The 23827-nt window shown below is 51.0% G+C and overlaps 1 protein-coding gene across 13 annotated transcripts in view; it reads right to left on the reverse strand.

Moving 5' to 3' along the window:
• The window catches only part of CHST15 (carbohydrate sulfotransferase 15), a 75344-nt gene that overhangs the window by 10731 nt on the left and 40786 nt on the right, over positions 1-23827 (reverse strand). For all 13 annotated transcript variants that reach the window (XM_082721651.1, XM_082721658.1, XM_082721657.1 and 10 more), the window contains 5 exons: positions 21164-22237; positions 20142-20481; positions 18099-18245; positions 14626-14782; positions 557-713 (listed from right to left, as the gene is read on the reverse strand). In XM_082721651.1, coding sequence (XP_082577777.1) covers positions 557-713; positions 14626-14782; positions 18099-18245; positions 20142-20481; positions 21164-21709 — 1347 coding nt within the window. In that variant the 5' untranslated portion in view covers positions 21710-22237. The remainder of the gene's footprint in view (positions 1-556; positions 714-14625; positions 14783-18098; positions 18246-20141; positions 20482-21163; positions 22238-23827) is intronic.

The raw sequence follows: 23827 nt of genomic DNA on the forward strand, positions 1-23827 counted from the left end.
CACCAGCAGCTTCTTTTGTGTAAAAGAAGGCACAAACATATAGCTATCATCCAGAAGATGAACAAGAGAAAAGAAAAGAAAAATCAAGGGAAAACATTTTTCTGTTTAGGCCCCACTGAAGAAACACTGAGAGTCACCGACTGGCAATATTTTAAGCCACCAGAACCATCCACCACTGGAGAACGTGCTCAAGGCCATTTGTGAGCAGGTCCCCGTGTCTCCAATCCTAATTGCACAGTGCGTTTTCTGAGCCTCAGTACACGGTAATCTTCCTAAATGCACCCTCATTCCCTCAGAGGGAGGAGAGAGGAGAGTACTGTACTAGAGAAATCAGCTGAGGACACCTGGTGCCCGCTCGAAGGGCCCATCCCTTTTACAGTTTTTACGTCCGTGTATTTGCCTGTGCATTAGCCACCACTCAGAGGCATGGGGAGAGGCATCTGCACATTCAGACGCTTCTCTGTGTCTCTGTGCTCCCATCCCATCCACCATGCCGCCTGCATAATAAGCACCGAGGCGCCTGTGCTGGGGGGGAGGGGGCTTCCAGGATACGCACAGGCATGGCGTTGTTGAGCGTGTTGTTGTAGACGCAGGCACGCAAGGAATAATCGAGCATGCAATTTTCAAACAGCTGCAGAGCTTCTGTCACTTTTTCATGGAAGTCATCGGCAGATTTATTCGAACTTGCGAAGTAGAGATAGTCAGAGTACAACCTGTGAATAAAATAAAGGGATATTTTTACCGCCCAGGACTGGGAAATCATGCTCCTTGCGTGACAATGACAATCAACATGCAATCACATGACCTCGTCTCATGCATCAGGACCCTGCCACTTCTCGTTGTTCCCTTGCGGATAGGGAACCTTCCTGTACCCTCTCACACCTCCCCACCCCTGCCACGGCCACCCAGGCTCTCCTGAACTCAGACTCATCTATACTGGCCCCAAACAAGCCACCGGTACTTTCTTCTTTTCAGTCTCTTTTTTTTTTTTAAGATTTTATATATTTATTTGACAGAGAGAGACACACTGAGAGAGGGAACACAAGCAGGGGGAGTGGGAGAGGGAGAAGCAGGCCTCCCACTGAGCAGGGAGCCTGATGCGGGGCTCGATCCCAGGACCCTGGGACCATGACCTGAGCTGAAGGCAGATGCTTAATGACTGAGACACCCAGGCGCCCTCTTTCCAGCCTCTTGAGTGCACAGCCCTGCTTTGCCTGTCCCAGTGAGCTTAGAAACTGTGCAAGAGCGAAGACAGGCCCTGGAAATGTTATGCTCCTCCCATTCTCTCTCCTCCATCTGAAGCAACGAGAGCATCTGTCACTTTTACATTACAGTTCTTCGCGAAACTCCTGCCCATTCCACAGGCGTTCCAAACATTAAAAAAAAAAAAAAATATGAGATGTTATCTTTCTAGATTTTAGGGACCTATTTTTTAACACAATATAAAAACACTCGCACATGTACATGTAGTCCCATAACCCTGCTTGTCCACGTTCACGGGTCCATTCACATGGATCCCTCCGCACGGACGTGCCGTGTCTTCCAGGACCCGGCAATGCCGCTCCTTGACCGAGCTTTACTGGGGATCCTCTAAACCTCTTCCCAGTTAGGTCTCACCTTGTAGATGACCACATCCATTCCTGAATTGCCCAATTTCAGCAAGAATCCAGTGAGGTTGGTTTAGCCAAAATTCCCCACCCTCTAATATCTGATCATACTCTGATATCTGATCACCCTCACTGGGTGGTGAATTTCTGGTCCCCACTGACACCCAGGAGATGTCTGATGCCCCCAGCCCACCTTTAGCCAGAATCCTGCTAGGTTGGGTTGGTCAAAACACCAACCTTCTTACCCTGATATGTCCTGAGTAATTTCCAACCCCCCAACCCCTCCTCCTTGGCTATAAGTCCCCACTTTTCCCTGCTGTGCCTGAGTTGAAGTCAGTCTTTGTCCCCATGCTGTATCCCAACCCCCCACAACTGGTCCTGAATAAAGCCTGCCTTCCAGCCTTGAACAAGTGGCAGGATAAGGGTCTCCTTGCTTGCTTGCTTTCTCTTTCCTTCTAACCTTCCTTCCTTCAATAAATCCTCTGCAAATATATTTTACTGGACTCTGCATTACAGATAGATTTTTTTTTTAAGCACGGGGTTTTTCTTTTCTTATATCACATGAACAACCAGCAAGATGAGATGAGTTACAGCAGCATAATAAACACAGCCCCATGAGACATCCTCCTGCCCAGTGTCTCCAGTGGCCATAACTGGGAGTCCTGCTCCCCAAAGGGGACCTTCATTATCGGCTGCTGAAATACCCTGCCGGAAATTTCCTGTGCCTACTCAAGCACATATCCACACATTTTATATTTTTGAAAACATACAAGGCATCAGATTGCATCCAATGGAGTCAGGTCACCGACTACAGTGGTGGCACTTTTCCAGTCGCCTCCTTCGGAGGATTCCAAGCACCCACAGCAGCGGGCGAGACGGGACACAGCAGAACCGGGATCCCACGTCAGAACCGGGATCCCACGTCACCCAGTAACTCCTTTCTTTAACGGAACTGGGTTATGAATATCCACACCTTTTCCTGCTCTGCTTGCCAAGAGGCTAAGCTCTTCATCTTTTTGTTTTTCAAAAATCCCTTCTTCATTTCTGCCTGGTGCCTTTCCGATGCCCACTCCGATGGGAACTCCCTGCCGCACCCTCCCCTCACACACCAACCTCGGCCTGCTTGTGGGAACACGGGGCTGATGTGGGGTGGCCCCCTGGCTCCAAGGACTCAAGTTCTCCCTCCCATGATGCCATACTTCTACCCCCCGACTTCTCCAACATGGCTGCACTCTTGCCCGTAGAAGCAAGTCAGTGCCTCTTCCTCTGTACCGAGTGTCTGTCATCAAAATCTGTGTTTAATAGGAAATCCAAGACCAAAGTTCTTCCCCAGGACTCCTACAGGACTACCCACATTCTTTAGGGGAACCAGAATTCTATCGCATAAATTGCTATCTAAAAACTCAACCACTGGGTCAAGCTTTCCATATGAAGAGTTGATTCTGTAGTTATAACATTTCTTGTGGACGTTTGGCTCATGAATAAAACAAGAACCCCGAAACCTGCCTCAATTTTAAACACCAAGTAACTTCATGAAGAATCTGCTGATTCCATACAATTCTTTAGAGATCAGGAAGTAATCGCAGGGCGCAGACTGGAACGTGCCTGATGTTCCAACCAGGCCAGGTCAGCCCTGGGAGGGAGAGGACTATGTGTTTTCATGTTTGAGGTGAGGTGAAGTGAACCCAGGACCCCCATTTCTGGGAGTCAGGGTCAAAGCCTATCACAACCAAGCCAGGCTTACTTTCTCAGTAGAGCAGAGGGGGGCTGTCCCTGGTCCCTCAGACTCTCCAGGAACCCCAAATCTACCCACAGAATGTGCTCAGGATTCCCTGGACCCACACGCGCGCCAGGATGTAGATCTATAAGCCGATGTCCTTCATGCTCCACTTTGCCAAAAACATCTGCGCAGAGACTTTATTCATCACAAGGAACGGCCATCCCTCCTATGTGGATTCTGTAGATCCCCCCAAAATACATCCCCAGTACCTGTGAATGGGATCTTATTTGGAAACAGGGTCTTTGCAAACGAGATTATGTTGAAGATCCTGAGATGAGACCATCGTGGATACAGGGCGCGTTGTAAATCCAGTGACCAGTGTCCTGACAAAGGAGACAGAGGTGCCGGGGAGAAGGCCACATGCAGACGGAGGGAGAGGATGGTGTGATACCACAAGCTGGGGACCACCCAGGGCTGTGAGCTACCAGCAGCAGCTGGACACAGGCCTGGGACAGTCCCTTCCACAGAAGCCCCAGAAGGACACTACCCTGCTGACACCTGGCCTTTAGACAGCCCACCCAGCACTGCCAGAGAATACATTTCTGTTGCTTGAAGCCACCAGCTTTATGGGAATTTGTTGCAACAGCCCCAGGCAACACATGCTGGTCCTAACCCCCCACTGCCAGGAAGACTGAGGGGTCATTTCTGCCAGCACCCCTCCCCTGCCCTGAGACCCTGGCAGAGTCCTGAGCGTGCAGCTGGATAAGGGCACAGGTCACTTTCCCACAGAGACGCAAGGAAGGCAGAGGAAAAGCACGAGCTCTCACCCTCAGGGGAGCACTGTTTATACCCCTGAAGAATGAGACTCGTGCTTCACAAGAACAGAAGCAATACTAAAAGCAATGATTTCCCTGTAGCTACTCTCAGGGGAGAAAGGACCAGGTAGTGACCAAGGATGACTGAAAGCCACTTGGATAGTTTAAAGCCATTAAGAAAAATGCTGAAAAGGGCAGCAAATGTATCAAGAAAAAGGATCCAAAAGCTGGAGCAGGCACACTCAGGTAACAAGAGATAAATCTAAACATCCACATTCTGGTCTTTCAAGTCAACTGTAGAATGATAACGTAGGGGGAGAAGCCAGCGGGGAAAACACACAGCAGATGTAAGCTGGCCTCGTAATGAATCACCACAGAGCTGCCGGACACTTGTGCAAATCTCGGGATGCGTTAACCAAGGTATTGCACGGAGAATGAGGAAGGGTGTCACTCTCTGCTCCTCCTGGCAGGTCGGGACCCCAAAGGATGCTTGCCTGCTTCAGTGCTAGGTACCGAATTGGGGGTGTGGGGGGAGCTGTTCCATCCGAAGGAGCAAGACTCAGAAGGAAGAATAGGTTTCAAGGGCTACAAGGCTGTCCGGGGCTGGAAGCAGACCTGAACGCTGCTCCTGAAGGATGGCCTGACCAGTGGGTAGAAGGTTCGGGAACTGGTTTGAGGCAAGGGAAAAAGTCTCCAGTTGGGACAGTCCGGTGTGAAGTGAGTGGCCCCAGCCCAGGGGCAGTCAAGGCTGGCGAGGCTGAGTGCGTGCGGGCTGCCCCTGCCGCCCAGCCAGCCCCCTACGGCTTAGGGGCTGCAGAGCCCCCTTTTGCTGAACCACCTCATTTCCTTCCTCCTCAACCATCCCAAACAGATGGTGTTACATTTGTCCACGACTGTTTCCAAGAACAATTCCCAATATAAGTCCAAATACATTCCACGCCTTCTGTGCTAGGCTTATTTGAAAAGGCTGCTAGGCGTGGGGTTCAGCCCCACGAGGGGAGTCGGCCCTCATGGAGGTGCGCTCAGCTCCTGCCTGGGCAGTATGGGGGTCCTGGGAGCCAGCACCGCTGCGAGAGGGAGTGGGGGAGAATGTGTGTGGGGGGGTGGGGGGGTGGCTCCCTCAATCTGGTGCCTCTGGAAGGGACCACGTCTCTCTCAGGGGGACAGACAAGAGGCCGTCGGGGCCACCATTGAAGGCCCCACCATGTAAGATTGAGACAGTGACACCAAGGCCAGTGGTCATTCTCTTCAACGACACTGACAGGGTGTCACTCCGAATCCATGTGAGCAGAGGTGGGGGGACCGAGCGCCGCCACAACGGGGGCAGCCCCTACTCCGTGGGCTGGTCTCGTGGGCCAGGCTCGCACAAGAGCTGTGGCCTTCAGCTCCTCCATCCTCATGGCTTCCATCCCTGCTCCCGCCGCCCCTCACCAGGCCCTGCACTGGGCACTACATGCATATCCCCGTTCTGTGCTCACGACCTGCATCCCCCTCCGCCCCCGGACACAAGCTGAGTGTCCTCACCCTGTCTCCGGAGGAGAAGACTCGCTTTGGGAGAGACCAGGGAGCCTCGCATGGTAACGCAGCCCCGGCCCCCGGCCTCAGAGTTTAGGGATGGAGCCCAACCAACAGCTGACAAGAGCAGGGTGCGAGCCACCAGAGCCAGAGAATTTGGGGTTTTATTCTGATGTTCTGAATGTCGGAAGTACACGGGGATTCGGAATGCTGAGAACCAGTTAATAAGTGGCAGCAAACAGAAAAGCAATCACGACGCGTCACAGAGCCGCAAACAAACAAATGCTCGGGATCAACACGACGAGCTTCGCTGCCCAGGGAAAGCCGATGTGGTTGCGGAGCACCCCACTGGGCATCCGACAATGACAGCAGCGACAAACAGGTTTTCAGGTATTTTCTAGAATCTTAGAGCTCCCAGAGTGACCTCTGAGCACCTGCATAAAAGGACAGTCCTTGGCTACAGCAACAGCTCATTAGATTTTAAGGGTTTTAGCTCTTCAATGACGACACGCTTGTCGGTCGGCCTCCCTGCAACCAGGAGACCCAGGCAGGTTCCAGCTCCAATGCCTCTAGTTCAGGGAGGCTGGTTTGTTCTCCTCTTGTCATGGTTTTGTTCGTACCATTTTAAAATGGAGAAGTAATCCACACACCAACAATTCAGTCGTTTTTAGCAGACACACACAGCTGCACAAGCCCCACCACCAGCCAATTCCAGGAGACCCGCATCCCCCCAGAAAGTTGCTGTTGGTTTTAACCTGCCAGTGCCCAGGGAGGCTCACAGGAGAGGTCACGGCGATCCCAGGCCCACAAGGCACAGGGAAGTTTTGACTGCATCAGCTGCGTCTCGAGAGCCCGCGCGGCGCCAACCCTACCAGCTACTGCTCCACGCACCAGACATCTGGAGAGCTGGGCTGTGAGAAACGACTGGGGGCAGACCCCGAGGTGGGGACGGTGGGGAGCAGCTGACGGCTCCTGGGGGGCGGGGCTCAACGCAGGCTGTCCTGGCCCAGACGTCGCTGTGCACCCAGAGCCCCCGCCAGCCGGCTTCTCAATGACACACATGGGAACGGCCCTAGTTCCTCAGCCAGGAGCCTCCAAAACGTGGGCGCGCTCTTGTCCTCCGCTTCAGCCCCCCACCCCGTGACATCTCCGTCTTCCTGCAGCCACCTGAAGGGTGATTACAAAAGTGAAATCCAGAGCGTCCCTTCATCATTCTCCATTTGCCGGCACCCACGTTCAAATCAATAAGTTCCTGACCTCTGATATGGTGCCATCAATAATGATTACGTATATTTTTCCTACAGGGAAATAAAGGCCATTTAACATGGCCAGGAAGGAGGACCTTCTGTCTCACTGAATCATGAGCTGTGACTTTCCCATCATGAGGAACAACCAAGCAGGACTGACCAGGCCGGCTCCCTTGGAGGAAAAGTCGAGAGTCACCTGAAGCCGTACACATGGGTGACACTGCTGAGGCTCATTTTCTGCCAGAGAAGAACATCCAGGCTTGGGCCTAAACGTGTCCACGTGGACGCAGCACCTCCAGCCCATGGGGCTTGTGTTGGGGCTGGGTCATCCCTTTCCCTTGAGTAGGGTTCTGGGTTCACCTTTGTTTCTTCTAGAGCATCCAGTCTGGGTACTTGGTCAACGTTCATGGAACCAAGCGTAGAACCTCTCAGAGATGAGATTAGAAATCCCCTTGGTCTACAAGCCTGGCATGGTTCACGAAGCACTTTCACACAGTTTCCTGGTGATCCTGACAGCAGGTGTCTCTGGCAGGGAAGAAAAGGAAGCACCCAGGTTCGCTGGGCTACCCCTGGTTAAAGCAGCGGCCAAGTCAGGCCTGGATCCCAGGCTGGGGGACACCACCACGGAGCACAGCCATGGCCACATACCCCCAAACAGCTTTAACTAGCCAACCTCACAAATCCAAGGTTTCTGAAGTGACCTGGAGGTCCGGGAGTGTACTGAGCAGCCTCCCCCGCACTGCCCTGGCCAGTCCTGACCCGCTCACCTTCCTGCTCCGATGGCAGAGGCTGACTCCCTGGTCCTGGGGTGGCTCCCAGTTCAGCCCTATGAGCGTGACCTCACACCACTTTTAGGGCTCATTAAAGACATGCAAATGACACCCAGACAGACAGCTTCTGAGACGCAAAATGCCTCAAATTTCCAGGAAACAGGCCACTGAGAGACACTCTAGTCTCCTGCAGACAGCCGCTGCAGGGCGTGGAATCAATCCATGGCCTCACGACCTCTATGCTCCGTGGCTTCCACCCCACCACAACTCCAACCCTTGCCCAGAGTTCCCTGAATTTCCCTTTAAGATCATGGATGTTGGGTGCCTGGGTGGCTCAGTGGGTTAAGCGTCTGCCTTCGGCTCAGGTCATGATCCCAGGGTCCTGGGATGGAGCCCCACGTCGATCTTGCTTTTCCCTCGCCCTCTACCTGCCCCTCCCGGTTTGCGCTCACTCTCTCTCGCTCTCTCTCTCTCTCTGTCAAATGAATAAATAAAATCTTAAAAAAAAAAAAAAAAAACGGTCACAGATGTTACTAACTGATGCACCCCTGCTAGGGAACAGCCAGCCCTCTAATCCTGGTGCAAATACGTGCTAGAGAGCCTGTCATGGGACGCCGGCGTGCCAGCTCACCTCCCCCGCTGCAGGGAGTGTCCACGGCACGACATCAGTGCTTCCAGGGACACAGAGACATTGAGCTGTTTGGAGAAGATTTTCAGCACAGGCTGAACTTCGAGAGAAATTCCTGCTGCGGGTAAGAGGTCTACAGGGACTCAGAAGCCTGGGTGGGCGCGGCTTCCTATCATCTGAGCTCGTTCACAGAGCCTTGCCGGAGTGGGGAGTCATCCTGCTTGTGGCTCATGGTCCCATGCAGCGTCTGCCATCAGCAGGAAAGACCTGCTCCGCGCAGGCCTCCCCACGACAGACAGTAAACAGTGGCTGCCGGACAGGACAGGCCTGGGCGGCGCTATCTCAGAAGGGCGGTCCCAGCCACATGGCTCCTGCTGGCATCAGGGAGACCTCTGTGCGACTGCGTCACGGCCCACCCCTTCACGCTGTCGGCACCCACCCCCGCCCCAGCTTGTCCCACGACGGGCCCCATAAACCTCCTACGCACACGGCTGTCTCCACCTCTGCGTCCCGAGGACCAGCCTCTGATAGGGAAGACAGCTCAAGTCCTCAGTCAAACCGACAGGGGCTCAACCCCAGCCTGGACACTACTAACTAGGTGACCGTGGGTAGGCGACTGAGCACCACCGAGCCCACACACCGGCTTGCCAAGCACAAATGAGGCAATGCCTGGACAGGGCTTACCACAGAGGCAGCCTGGAGTTAATGCCAAGGTCACTTAATTGAGGCCGTCCCCACCCCTTCCATTAGACACGGGCTCCGGGAGGCCAGACAAGGATTCTGTCCCTCAGTGATCATCTCACTGCCAGCCCTTCAAAGGTGTCCAATAACTGTGTATAGTGAGCAAATGCGCACTCACTCACATTACTGTTAGTATTTACTACTACTGTGACCTAGTAATAATAGCTACCAATTACATAATGTTTTGCATTTTCCAGCACTGTTTAAATACGTTACATATATTAAGGTACTCTTACAACCCTAAGAGCAGGACTATTTCCCCCCATTTCACCAAAAAGGAAATGAGACACAGAGAGGTTAAGTAGCTGCCCCAAGGTCAGTGGCAGAGCTTGGACCTCCTGTCCCCCAAGGCTATGATTCTATCAAGGTGACCCTGGTTTGCCATTTATTACCCATACATCCTACCACCCACTTTGCAGATGGAGTAAAATCCATGAAACCAGGATTCCTGTCCAAAGGCTTAGCATCGCTCATTACTTTGTCCGAATGACCAAGGGCGTGCAAACGGATACACTGTATTAAGTGCTTCACTCTCTCCTTTCCTCACGCATCATCATAGATTAATTACTGACCCAGTCCAGTGGGTTGTTAAAAAGTCAGTTTCTACAAGCAGATGAAGGAAACAATGCCCCAGGAGTCAAGGTTCAAGGTGCCCAGGTCAAAATAAAGTTCTCGTTCTTAACTGAGCTCGGGTCTCCTTCCCGATTTGACCATCATCCTAAAACGTGAGCAACACCCAGCATCCTGCGCTGGTCACTGCCCTCCCCGGCAGTAAGACGATGCACAGACTTAAACCCAAAATACAGACACGGTAAAATCCTTAACAGATGGCGTGTGACCCCACTCCAAGTGTCCCCTGAATGAACTATGTCAACACCTTCCAGCCATTTGTCCCGGTGAATGACGGTGGCCTCTGAATTACGAGGCCAACTCCGTCAACCACTCACACATGAAGAGGCGGGAAGCTACCGGGAGGTGTGGTGAAAAGAACAGTCTTTCCCACTTTAGAGTCGAACTAAAGGAAGAAAAATTCTGCTTTTTAATTAACTAGGCCAATTTGGCCTAGAAATGTTTCACTTTTTAAGCTGTCATTATCTCTTACGTAGAGAAACTTGCAGTGTGAAACTTGGCTGGCCCTTCTGGCCATGAGAACCCGCCTTCCACTCTTCCTCTGTTCTCCTCCAGAAGGGGGAACAACAAACGTACCATTTACATCTCTCTCTGGAAAGTTAAAAGTGATTGGTTTGATTCTGTGTGCAATCCCAACACTTTAACAACCCTCTACGCTGGATCAATTCTAGAAAAAAGGTTAAATGTGAATCTGAAACTAGAAACAAACTCCAACCCACCCCTGCCAATCTGTAGATGGAAAGAACAGTTTAGCCTAATCCCACTGGCAGAAAGCAACGCCTGCAACTTCCCCTGCAGAAGAGCAAGGTCATGGAATGACCCAAGCAGGCTGATGGCCTGTAACCCAGTTAGACCAATGGGAATGGGGGTTTGTTTGTGTTTGTTTCTTCAAAAAACCTAAACACTGAGTGTCTATCTTCCTTTCTGGCTGGGATGGCTAATAAGCCAGACATTTAAGATAGGCTATGAGTCATGGGTTTCAAAACAGAAATTCCTATTGTTGCATACTTTTTTAAATCAATGTTTAAAAAGCAATGGAATGGCTGTTGCTGTCAGTAACCCACACAGACATTGTGTGCATGAATGCCCGCCGCCCCCCGCCAGCTGTGCATGTGCAGGCTCTGCCTCGACACTGTGACGTACTTGTAGCCTCTCTGCTCCTGGTCACACCACTGGGGCCTAGGCTCCTGGATGGTCAGACAGAGAAATGGGGAGCAGGTGTGGTAGGCAACCATCCCTGTTCCTTGGCATGCACACCCCGCCATCTCCTCCCCTTGAGTGTGGCCTGGCCCTCATGACGTGCTTCAAATCAACCGAACATGGTCAAGGTCATAGGCTGACACTCCAGTGGTGAGATGACACAAGGTTGTGACTTCCGACCTGCCCGCTGTTTCTCTCCCTGGCTGGCTCTGAAGAAACAAGCAGCTATGCTGGCAAGGCCCAGAAGCAAGGCACTGAGGGCAGCCTCTAGCCAACGGCTGGCAAAGAATGGAGGCCCTCCTTCCAACAGCCACTGAGGAACTGAATTTGGCCAGTGAGCTTGAGAGCATGGGAGCTTGGAAGCAGTGCCTTCCCCAGTCAAGCCTTTGGATGAGGCACCACCGTGCAGAAGCCCTGACTGCAAGCCTGGGAGAGATCCTGAAGAAGAGGACGCAGTAAACTGTGCCACAGTCTGAGCCACAGAAATGGTGTAATCCTGAGTGTGTAGTGTTTTAAGCTGCTAAGTTTTGGGGTGATTTGCTACATAGCAGTTGATGGCTAATGTAGCAGGCACCCTAACAACTGGCTCAGCCTCCTGAGGCAACTGCCACCACGGCATCCCACCACCCCCTTCTCGGCACCACGTCCACTGTGAGAGAGGGAGGGCCTCACTTCTATGTAGAAGTACCTGTTCCCAGAGGGTAAGCCCTGGGTGGGCCTTCATGGACATGTGCGTGCACAGCACCCAGCACCATGCCCAGTGTGTGGTCAGGGCTCAAAATAATGTCTGAGTTGATGAACTTTCACCACTGAAGATGAGAAAGGCAAGAGATCTTCACTTTCAGGTCCTATAATAAATGGAGTATTTGACCCAGAAAGCAAGCAAGCAAACAAAGGGGTGACTACTTGGTGACATCTTGTGGCCCTTGAGCCTTCTAAAGGAAGGCAGGCTTTTGGCTGGGTCTGAGAGGCAAGTTGGGTAGGTCGTGCCTCTGGCTCACTGTCTGAACCTGGGTGGCGCCATGGCCCTCCCCATTCAAAGGCTCGCCTATGGCCGTTGTATTCTCAGAGGTTCAATCGGGGCTGCAGAAAGGGAGGGACACATGTAGGGAAGGTGACTCCGCTCTCCAACAAGAGAGCCTGTGGTCTTTACCTTTGTCCTCACTGATCTGCCTGCTCAGAATGCTTCTTCCTCTCAACCACGTTCCTTCTTTGTTGACTTGGCAAACTCTTACTCATCCTTCAAAACCTAGTCTGGCTTTACCTCCTCCAGAATGACTTTTCCCTACCTGAAGCTCATTCCCTCTTGCTCCAGCTGGATCCACAGACCATAACAACCACAGCCATTCCTGTCTTGCAACCAGCCATGAGCTCCCCATGCCCTCAGCCTAGAACAGGACTGACACACACCGAGACAGCCCAGAGACCAGTTCCCACTGCTCTACGCCCAGGGAGTGACAAAATGTCACAGTTTTCACTGTCTGGGCCCCCTGAGTTTGAGGCGCAGAGTGACCTTCCTCAGAACGAGGAACCAGGGAGATGTGACAGGAAGACATTCAGTGAGCAGAAAGCGCACTCTTGAGAGAATGTTCCAACCTTGTGAACTACAGCTGGGGGCTGTCTGGGGGAGGGAGGCAGAGCAGCTGTGAAAACACCTCAGTGGGCAGCGAGGGGTCACTTAGTCACTGAGCCTTTCCTTTCAAGGCTGACAGTTACATAATCACGTCTACGTGAGAGCACCACTGGTTTGTGTCAACTGTTCTTAGCCTGAGGGGGACCAACCCACTCCGTGAGCAGAAGGGCCAAACTCCTGCCTCCAAAGTGCGGGAACTAGCAGGTAGGATGAGGCGAGCTGTGCCAAGGGCGGCGGCTGCTGGAGCACCAGACCAGATGGATTCCTGAGGCTGAGAGAGGGGCAGAACCAGAGCGGAACCATCTGGGGCACATAGATGTGTCTTGTGGCGTAGCACCAAGAGGGCTGCCGGGACGGAGATGGGGCCGATAATCCAGCTCCCCTCTGACCAGATCCCATTCACAGCCGCAAGGGAGCTCTACTGAAGGGACAGAGAGAGAAATTCAGGGAGAACAAGCAGGGCGGGGACGTGAAGGCCTGTCCTTCTGGGGGGCAACGGCGTGAAACAAATGAAGTGACATGTGAGACTGTATGTGCTTACTATTGTGTGTCACACACTCACACACACACTCTCTCTCTCTCTCTCTCTCTCACACACACACACACACACACATTGCACTTAGCTGCACAGGTAAGCAGTCTGGAAGAAAACATACCCGATATAAATAACAGCTATCAGATGGGAGACTATAGGTGCTTTTTATAACAGTTCTCATTGTAGCTTTCCAGTACTTCCTCAGATCCCCCCACATGTCTTATTGTTGCCATTGGCAAGGACGTGCGGAAGGAAATGCACACCCATCCAGGGAAGGTATTCAGGGTCCCTTAGGTTCCTGGGGCCACTGTCACAGACTGCAGGAATTTAGTCTCTGGCACTTCTGAAAAATGCAAGTCTGAAATCCGAGTGGGGGGTTCCTCCTGGGGGTTCTGCAGGAGGGTCTGTTCCAGGCCTGCCTCCAGCTCCCAGTGCCAGGTGGCAACACTAGGCGTACCTTGGCCTGCAGACATGTCCCTCCAATCCTGCCCCCGTCATCACATGACGCTCTCCCTGTGTCCGAATGTCCTCTTCTCACAAGGACACCAACCCCCGGCGTTGGGGCCACCCTAATCTGGTAGGACCTCATCTTGACATGAGTCCATCTACATAGACCCTGTTTTCAAACAAGATCACACGCACCCGTACGAGAGGTGGGGCTAGAACTTCAACGCATCCTGAGGAAGGGCACAATTCACCCCTAACAAGAGGTAGGTAGAAAAGCGAGACACAGAGGGCCGGGTCTGCTTCAATACCCGGCAGCCTCTCCCACTTGGGAAGAGTGACCCTTGGGTCTCTGCAGCTCTACAGGGAAGAAACGGATCCAGCAAGATGCTACCAAGAGACAGACTTGATTTCAAAGCAGGAGGAGTGTTGTCACAGACTTGGACTGCTCATCTTGGGTGGGGACTCCTCCTTGAGGGTCCTGGAGTGGCCTGAGGGCCCCCCTCTCTGATGGGACTATACCACACAGACCATCCCGCTAAGTGATGGTCTGGAAGCCCCCATCTTCCGCCATCCCCACCGGCTTCATTATGGCTCAAGCTTTGCCCGTGCCGGCCCGGCCACCCCCACGCTGTCCAGTCTCACACGAGCTGTGCCTTTCTTACAGCAAAGCGGCCCTGCCCATCATCAACTCCTTTCGGTCTTCCCAGGAAAGCTAGAGACAGAACACTCAGAGCTGACAGAACACTCAGGGTTAAAGCCTTAGCCTAGGTCGGGACATGAGGAATCGTGGGAGCCAAACCCCTCGGCAAACCCTGATGTCCCTGATTCCAAGGGGGTTTCACACGCCCTGACAGTCCCCAAGGAGGGCCCCATGTCCCCAGGTCAAACCGGCCAGAGGCTGAAGGTGCATAGACCACAGTCAGAAGGTCTAAGAAAACGATCCTCAATTTGTTTAGAGCCAGTGGAGATCGCACCAACAATAACATTTACATAGGAAATAGCAGTAACATTGCAAGTTAAGCTTGTTTATTTAAAAAAAAAAAAAAAAAAAAAGGAAGATCTTGTTCGTGATGAGAAGGCAGGCTGTCCTTCAAAACTGCCTGTTCGCCCCAAATACAAGAAACCCAAAGTGCTCACCTCTCTACAGGGTCCCTGAGCATGACAATCAGCTTGGCATCGGGCTGAAAGGCATGGATGAAGTCCTGGGTCAGGAAGGGCGGCTCACCGTCCGTGCTGTTGTCGTAGAAGAAGGTCCAGGCGTTGTTGTCCCACATAGTGGAAGCGCTGGCCTCCCCTGGAAGCAGAGAACCCCGAGAATGAGCAGCGCTGCGTGAGGGGCTCCCACGGGCATCCTGTGCAAGGAACAAAACCAGGCTCCAACGGGAGCACATGGGACTTCAGCAAGAGGTGGCTGGCAAGGCCTCTCTGCCCCAGCGATCTCCCCTGCTCCCACCCAGCGCTCTCTGTCTGGAAATCCAGGTGATGTGGGCAACAGTGAGCACCTGTTTCTTCCCAGTTCCTCTCCAGGAGATGTTTAAAAAACAAAAAAACAAAACAAAACAAAAAACAAAAAACCCTCTCCCAGCATCTGGCCTCCCAATTTCATGATATCTGACATTGCTCAGGGTACACAGCTCTGCGGCATTTTGAAGGCCCACTGAGAAGGTACTAGATGGTTCCCTTTGATAAAGCATCAGGGATGAAGGAGTCGTTGGAGGAAGCTGACCCTCATTAGGAAATTCAATGCAAACTGCATCAGATTCTCCAAGAGATCACAACCCACAGCTGGCCCCAGGCATGATCTAGACCAAGCAAGAGGAAGATTTTACAGGAAGGCTCACAGGACCTCCGTCTAGAGGTGCTGTGTCCTACGTGCCCACACGCCCCATCACTCTGCACACAGCTGGCACTCAGTCCACGCTGACTGAGTGGACAGGGAATGGGTCCAGCCCTTTCTCATTGTGGTCTGTATGAATGAAGGATGAAATGTGATACGCAGTCGAGGGCGGTCATGCGACCAAGATCCACACATTTCAACATCTCTCACTCAGATACTTGAACCAATTCCCTGACTTTTTTTTTTTATTTTTTTTCAGAAGACTCATCAGAGGTTTAGAAAGAAAAGCAAATCGATCAATTACATACAAATTCAATTTCCCGACATTTTACATGGGCATTTGATACATCTCAAAGTCACTTATTCAGGGAAAATCTGAGCCAAAAGACTAGTGTCTTTGATCAGTGATGAGTGCATCACAATAAAGCAGGGAGTTGGCCAGCCCTGTCTATTCTGTTGGATGTGCAATCACATCGAGGTGAGCATTTCTGTTCTGGTCTTTCCTTTCTTCTCTTTTTTGAAAGATAATACCTTAAGATACAGAAGAGACAAGTCAATCAGAAGTCCTTTGAAAATTCTACTCACAGTGAATACAAGAATATTAGAACAAGAGAACTATCTGAAACGAAATTGACAAAATTCTGTCAAATATCATAAATGGACTACTTCTACAACCACAGAAACACTTGTCCATCCACAAGTCCACCCATCTGTCCATCCATCCTCTCATCCTCTGTTCATTTCAAATCCATTCATCCAGAGAGCATTCATCTGGTGTCTACTAGGTGCCTGGCACTGTGCTTGCCACTAGGGATAGGAGGGAAATAAGACAGCCAACCCCCTCTCCTCTCCAACCTTATAATCTAGAGGGAAGCGGCAACTCCGTACACAACCAGCTCCCCAGGCGAACACGTGGACAGGCAGAGCAGGGCACCATGAGAACACAGGCAGGGACATTTCAGTGTGTCTAGAGCCCCACCCCCAAGAACCCGGCCCCTCGAATCCTTTGTCACCCAGCCATTAGCCCAGACCACTGAGGAAAGGCTCTCTCTGACCCCTGAGCTGAGAAGAAGATCCTCCTGCTCTCCCGAAGAGCTCATCAGAGGAAGCGGAAGCAGAGCTGAATCACATTCTAGGCCTGGGAAGAGCCAGAATGGAGCTGGTCCAACCAGCCCATTGCACAGATGTGCAGGCTGAACTCAGGAACACGTAGACAACTCTCGTCACGTGGCCCAGAGCAGGCTGGTGGCTAGGTGCCAGCTCTCCCCACGCCTCTCCTCTACATAAAACTTCCCAAACTCTGCTTTAGGTAAATACCAGAGTGGCAAATTTTTTCTCTAATTTTCCTTTTTAAATCTAGAAGTAAGTAAAATTAGAAAACCAAACTAAAGCTTTCCTTTTTCATTCATTATCTTGGGCTCAATTTCCTAGCCCTAAGATGTATATTTTTAGCTCTTTCATAAGAACACAAGATTCTCCCAGAGGCATACGGTGTGGGAGTCACATGACGCAAATATATGAATATAACAACTATTAATTAGACTTGTGATCTGGGGTGTGTGGACCCAAGGGTGCAAGAAAGTAACTAGTAGCCAATTCACATCAGGGCCAGGGTGGTATAGGACCTCATCCGCCTCTCACAACTTCATTTCTTTGCCTTAAAAAAACAAAACAACAAATAAATCAGGACTTAGGCATGTAAGCCTCTCTCCTAGGACAGGAAGAGTCAAGAGCAAAGAGCCATCTTTCAGATGGTTGATTCCAATTCCTCTTGGTTGCTAACAGAGTCATCAAGTTTGGAGAATCAAAATAAAATAGATTTAGGAAAATTAAACAGCAGATTACTGCCTCAGGTAATAAATTTAAGGAACATATGTGGCCAGACTTCACTCTTTCAGAAGGTCTAAGTGGGTAAATGTCTTCTCCTAAGCTGAATCCAAGACAAATTAGGTAGGTTTTTTATAAAACGTTCTTGTGAACTAAAAAAAGAAAAAAAAAGATTATTAATCAAGCCACCTCATTGTGAATGTCTAAAGGCATTAACCTGACAATGGCTCAGCTTTTTCAACAGCAATTAGTCACCAACAATGCATTAGGGCTATATCTGTTTCTGGAGAGATGGCCTCTGTCTTCCCAGGGTCCTGGGGCCAAGGATTCCAAAAGCCACAGTAGTAAATCAATGACTCCTTGGTTAACTGTTCTTATGATCCTCCATCCAAACTTAGATTAGTACATCATAAAAAGAAACCCAGCCATGTGTGCTTAACTTAAATTTTTAAAAATGTCAATTTTTAGAAAAAACCATTTCAGGTACAAGGGAGCCTCCACAGAACTAAAAAAGTCCATTAAACATTTCTGTTTTATAGAAACTATGTCAGTAATGTAAACGTTTTACATAGTGTTAAGAGCGATGGCCAGGTTAGGAAGCGGGCAGGCATCCTACAACTGTCCCCCGGGCCAGAGCAAAAGCCGGGCCAGCCCCAGAGCAGAGGGTGCCCCGTGGGAGTGGGCCCCCTCTCCCAGCATCTGGCTTCCCAATTTCATGATATCTGACATTGGTCAGGGTATATAGCTCTGTGGCATTTTAAAGGCCCACTGAAAAGGTACTAGATGGTTCCCTTTGAAAAGTGCCCAGGTATGAAGGATTCGTTGGGGGACGCTGACCCTCATTAGGAAATTCGATGCAAACTGCATCAGATTCTCTAAGAGATCACAACGCACAGCTGGCTCCAGGCCGGAGCAGCCCCTCTGGGGACCCCCCCAGAAGCCATACCGATAAGGATCCTAGTCATCCTGCTCTCCTCCTTCGCAGAGCCGGCCTGCAGGCCTTGATGAATCTGGTGTGCAGCCAGGTCAAAGAGGTCCAGGTAATCTTCCACGGGGTAGCGGTCCCGAAGCCCATCTCTCAGGCGGACAATCCCTACGAGAACCAAGAAGCAGGAGTTACTGAGGACGAAGTGGCCACTGCTGGGGGGTGGCCTCTTGGGGAGGGGCCGAGAGGGATGTCAAGGCCCCAGGGGCCCAGCTGCAGCAGCCAAGGCTCTACCCATGGGAGCTGCCAGAAGGGGCTCGAAGTGAGAATATTTGCAAACTGGCCGCCCTCTCACCTGCTCACTCAGGGGGTGAGGACCAGCATTCAGCTGCAAGTGGCAGCTTCCAGGATGACACACCTGTTAGAGAACGATCAATGCATCTGTTTGGAGGGCCAGGCTTGGGGTTGGCTGACAGGTGCACTTGGGGGGGGGGGTGCGTGGCTGAACAGCAACGCACACAGTGTATCAAACAGGAATGGGAGAATTATTATTTTTTTTTAATTTGTTTATTTGAGAGAGAGGGAGAGAATGAGCAGGGGAGGGGCAGAGGAAGAAGAAGCCTCCCTTACTAAGTGGGGAGCCTGATGCAGGGATCATGATCTGAGCCAAAGGCAGATGCTTAACAGACTAGCCCTCCAAGTTCCCCAGAAAAGAGAGTTTTTATCTGAGCTTCTATCTCTGGCCTGTTTGATCAAGCAGCTTGTCTGTCCATCCAAACAAGGGTAATCATCCCAGAATCCTGGGACACGTGGTTGAACCCACTAGTTATTCTGCCATTGGTCATTGCAGCTGAAATTTGCCCCTTGGCTTAAAAGTGGGTCAATTTCACGTGCAACTCTATTAACAACACACTGCCCCCAAACCACAGCTACCAAGGTTAACGGAAAGTGGAGAGAAAATGTCCCAGGGCCCAAGAGCAAGAGGTTCAAGGAGACTCTGAGTAAAGGATCTGACAACCACGCCCCCGCGCCAGTAGGAAGCTGGTTCTCATTAGGGCAAATGGTGACCTGTGCAGGGAGAGCACGCTACATGACGCCGAGGCTCCCGCAGCTGCCTCGGCCAAACCACAAAAGACACATTTACCCTTCTGTTCGTTCACTCCAGGAAGAACATCAAAACATCAAATTGATTAAGTCAATTTGTCAGGAAACAAGCAGGACTTGGTCTCAACTTAGGCTCCACGAAGGAAAACTTCTAAAATTCCCTTCTAAGAAACCAGTCCTTTACATGAAACACGCCCTCGAGTCCTGCCCCAGCTCTGGCATTTGTCAAAGTGACCGAACGTCTCCTGGCCGAAGGGAAAAGGTTAGGAAGAGGAAACAGTGACCCGAGGGCTGTGGAATGGCTCAGGCTAGGTGGGGGCCATGTCCATGGTCACCCAGAATCATGTCCATGTGATTTTCCTTCTGAGCTTAAAGCAGAGGGGCAGAGCAGGTCGGACAAAAAAATGAGGCCCAAAGACTCACAGCTCTCAAAGGAGCCAGCCAGAAGCTTGAAACTCACCCCATGTGGCAACCTTTCTTCCTGCAGTGTCCCTCTGGGGTGGGGAGCCCTGGGGACAACACTGCAGAGTTGGGGTGGGGACAGCCCCAGAAAAATGCCCACCTGGCATCTGGCACTTACCACTCACCACTGGCAGGTGTACCAAAGCTCTTCAGGGCAAGAACAACCACTATTCTGCACCCTTCCCCTTGCCCTGCACAGCTGGCACTCAATAAATGCTCTCCGGATGGCTGGGAGTTGCATCCAGCCCCGTGGGTATTTGTGCGGGGAGCCCGGAACTAGCCAACCGCCTGCTCTCTGCCTCTCGGGGTATTTCCTCACCTCCTGCCCTGCCTCCCCGGCGTCCCTGAGCATCCTGCCTGCTCTCCTCCCCCCACCACCTTCACGCCCACCCCCCACCGACAGGGGCGAAGCAACGCTGAAAAACGGAGGACAGAGACAGGAGGTGGGGCCAGGAAGGCTCGCCCCGCCCACACGCAGGCCCCGCCCGTCGCGCTCACCAAAGCGCTTCCGGGTCCACCAGTGCGGCTCCTTGATGGCGGAGAACTTGACTTCCGGGTGCAGCCGGAGGCGGTCGTAGAGGTCGGTGGTGCCGCACTTGGGCTGCCCGATGATGTAGAAGCGCGGCAGGCAGCGGAGGCGGAAGTGCTTCCCGCTGGCGTGCGACAGGTGGCCCCAGAAGGCCTTGCGCAGGGCGTCGAAGGTGGAGCGGAAGCGCTTGGAGTAGAGCACGTAGGAGTTGGTCAGGTACGGGTCGGTGGTGTTGCGGCCCGTGAACTCCTCGTACCAACAGGGGCTCTTGCTATTTGGAAGAAATTTATTGGGGATTACCGAAAACATCTGCAGCGAAAGAGAAAAGGAGGGAGAGACCGACGAAGGCGGGGAGTTAGCAAAAACACGTTCTCACCACGCCGCGGTCATGCCCCGAGCCCCGCTACGGTGTCCACATGTGACGTATCATTATTTGACAAGGGGAAACACTGAAATAAAGCCAAACGTGGTGCATGGCCGAGGCCGTGTTCTTCCTTAGCCCAAAATAAAACTAGAATCTAGAGAGACAAGATAAAAGCTTCCTCAAAATCCAGCCTTCACGCACACGCCGGCACGCACCGCAATCTAATTAAATTTCACAGTTGGAATCTCTTCCCTAGTTGTGTATTTAAATGACCATTAGAGACAAAAATGCTAATTAGGGCACAATAGAAATAGGATGATGGTGATCTACAAAAACAAGCTGAACCACCATGGCAGCGAGTCAAGTCCCTGCAATGGAATTCTGAGATGCGGTGGCTCTTGGGTGTGTCTAGCTTTGCCTCCAATACCTCGAATTTCCTCCTTGGTGTAAACATCGTGAACACACAGCCCTCACCCAGTGCCCTCGCAATTGTGAGGCACACCTCAGAAATTTTTTGGTCATTTTTCTTCACTGTGTTTCCCAAAGATGGTGACAGCAAAAGGAAGCATCTATTTTTAAAAATCAATCCATCCGTCCATCAATCCAGATTAGCACAAGGCTACTCACGTGCAATTCCTGCTTCTTGAGATCTTCTCTGTCTGGGAGCTGCCTGGTCGTGAACTCAATCCTGGCGGTGATGCTGTTAATAATTAATTTAATGCTTGGGTAGTCTTTCACATATGAAATATTATTTACAGAGGGCTGGTGGTGATGTTCTTTCGTGTCACTCGGGTTCTCGCCATCCATCAGGCTGGGATTGCTGGGGAAGGCTCCGTAATGGAAAGGCGAGGAGATCAGAAGCTCTTGGTGGGCTCCAGAAAGGATGTAAGATGCCATCACCAAGGTCATGATCATCAATCCAAACACGAGGCTGCATCGCTTCCCCTTCTTGAAGCGCAGAAACCTGCCCCAGTTCTCATTCCCCTCGGCCCTCACCTCGAGGACAGCAAGCAAGTTCATCTGCTTACCGTCTACGCGGAGCACAATTTTGTTCTCTCCTTTGCAGGCGGGGCACTCGGGGTGACCGTGAAGGGGGCCCCCTCCGCAGCCGACCTGCTGTTTGTGCTCGTTGTTGGGCAACAACTGGATGCAGCAATTAATACAGTGCCTCATGGTAATGCCCTTGGATGGCTGGCCCCCAGAGCCATGGGCAAGCCCCTGGGGAGCCCGGATGCGTGCAAGTAGTGCTGGAAAAACTTTAAGGATGTCTTTTGATTAGATAAGATGGTCTTAAGGCACAAGCAACAGACACAAATAGAATATAAAAATGAGCAGGCACCAAAGCCCTGGAGAAAGAGGAAGGGCCTTCTTTGGTTCAACTCCAAAAGACAACAGAAAGAGGTGCTCTCCTACTGTCATGTTCTGTAAGCAGCCCTGCAAGCTTGGAAAAGTCCCCAAAGTGTGGGAGCGAGTCTATCTGTCCTTCAGGTTTTTCCCATGGCACAAAATGAAGTGTAAGATTTCTCACTGGAGGACATGGAGACACTCAGGAGATCGGAAGGGCTCATGGTCTCAGTGAGGCACGGGTTGGCACGCCATCCTTGGAGAGCCCCATGAAGATTTCTTCTTCTACATCCCACACTCCTTTAAAATGTTTCCTCCTGGGGGGGGGGGAGCAAAATCTTTAAAATGTCAGATTACCTGAACAACAAAGAAAAGAGGTTTTATTACATGATGTGATGATAGCCACAACCCTGGGATCACTTTCCCAGGAGAGAAGTTCTCTTTTCCACTCCTAGGTTTCAGTCACTCTGCTGGGTCACAGAAAATCACGTGGGATAAAAGGAGAGCTTTTGGAGCTCCCCGTCAAACACCTTATTTTTGCACAGCCCCTAGATCCTCTAATGCCCAGCCACACCACAGCTAAGTACCGATCTCCGAATCTCAAGACTTCGTAGTCGTTCCCAGATGCGTGCACGGTCAGTGACTTTAAGTTGAGAGATGAACTTAAGTATCCGTGCTTTTAAATCCACAAAATATCCAAGAAGCAGCCCAGTGAGGAGAGGAGTATGCAGAGAAAATATGTTTCCTCTCTCCCAATAGCACCCATAGTCTGTTACCGAGAACTAACCTTTATTATCGGTTTAGGAGGCAAAAGTTAATGAAAATTTAGAAACACTGAAATGATTCTCTCCTTCAGTAGAGTGCATCATATAAAAAAAAAAAAAACCGTTTGACTTTAAGTTATTAAGCAATTAAACCCAACGTGCTGTATTCCCCTGAGTAACATAACACTCAGACCCTGAAATCATTTTTCACTTTCATCATCCTGGGGAAAACATGATTCTTAAAAATCCATTAACAGAATTCTGTGGTTAGAAAATGTATTGTTGCCCAAATGATGACACTTCTTTGTAGATGCTGTAAAAACAGCAAAAAAGGAGACTTCATTTCCAATAACGGCAGACCACCACTAACTAGCTGTGGGACCTCCAGGGGGCCATATAACGTCTCTGAGCTTTGCCTCCCTCCCCAGTAAAATCAGGGCAAGAGTACCTCACTTACAAGCTTGAAGCCAGTATTAAATTAGCTAATGCACATAAAGAGTTTGCTTAATGCCTACCCATAGTTATTTGCATCCCCTAAAAGGTAGGCAGCATTCATAACAGCATCATCAGTGACCATTAAGATTATGTTTTTTAATTGTCAGTGAATGCCAAGAATGTTCAAAGTGGAATCAAAGATGGGAGATCCTATCCCATTATTTTTCCTTAGGGCTTGAGAGTTACCCAAAGGCCGTAGACTCACCTCCAACTTGGCACACACACACAGCCCTCAAACGATCCTATTGGTCCCCAGAGAAGGTAGGATTAACCAACTCTGCATTAAAGCCTGCTCGTATTGGTTGGAAGGCTGAACAATGAGGACTCACCAGCAGGAACCTTCCCTTCTCTTGGACAGAAAGGCCCCTGCTTTATCAAAATAGGCTGACCAAGAAAAAGCCAAGTAGCGCTTCCTAAAATGTCTCCCTCTCAATGTTCTGCATCTTGTTGATATGTGCTCTGTGCTTAAATTAGTCAAGGCAAAGGTAAGATGAACACAATCAGACTTCTTTACAACAGGACTTTGGGGGCCTTGAATATGCTGATGATCCCTGTGAGTCCACAGGACAAAGCTAAAAGATGCAACATTTCCACAACATAATTGGCCATGGAATTCTCACTAATGTCACAAGGCACCAGCTTGAGAAATGCTAGTTAAGGGAGGCCGAGATTGGGGTCAAGGCAGTTC

This window comes from Mustela nivalis (genome assembly GCF_964662115.1).
Source record: "Mustela nivalis genome assembly, chromosome: 2".
NCBI classification, from domain to species: domain Eukaryota; kingdom Metazoa; phylum Chordata; class Mammalia; order Carnivora; family Mustelidae; genus Mustela; species Mustela nivalis.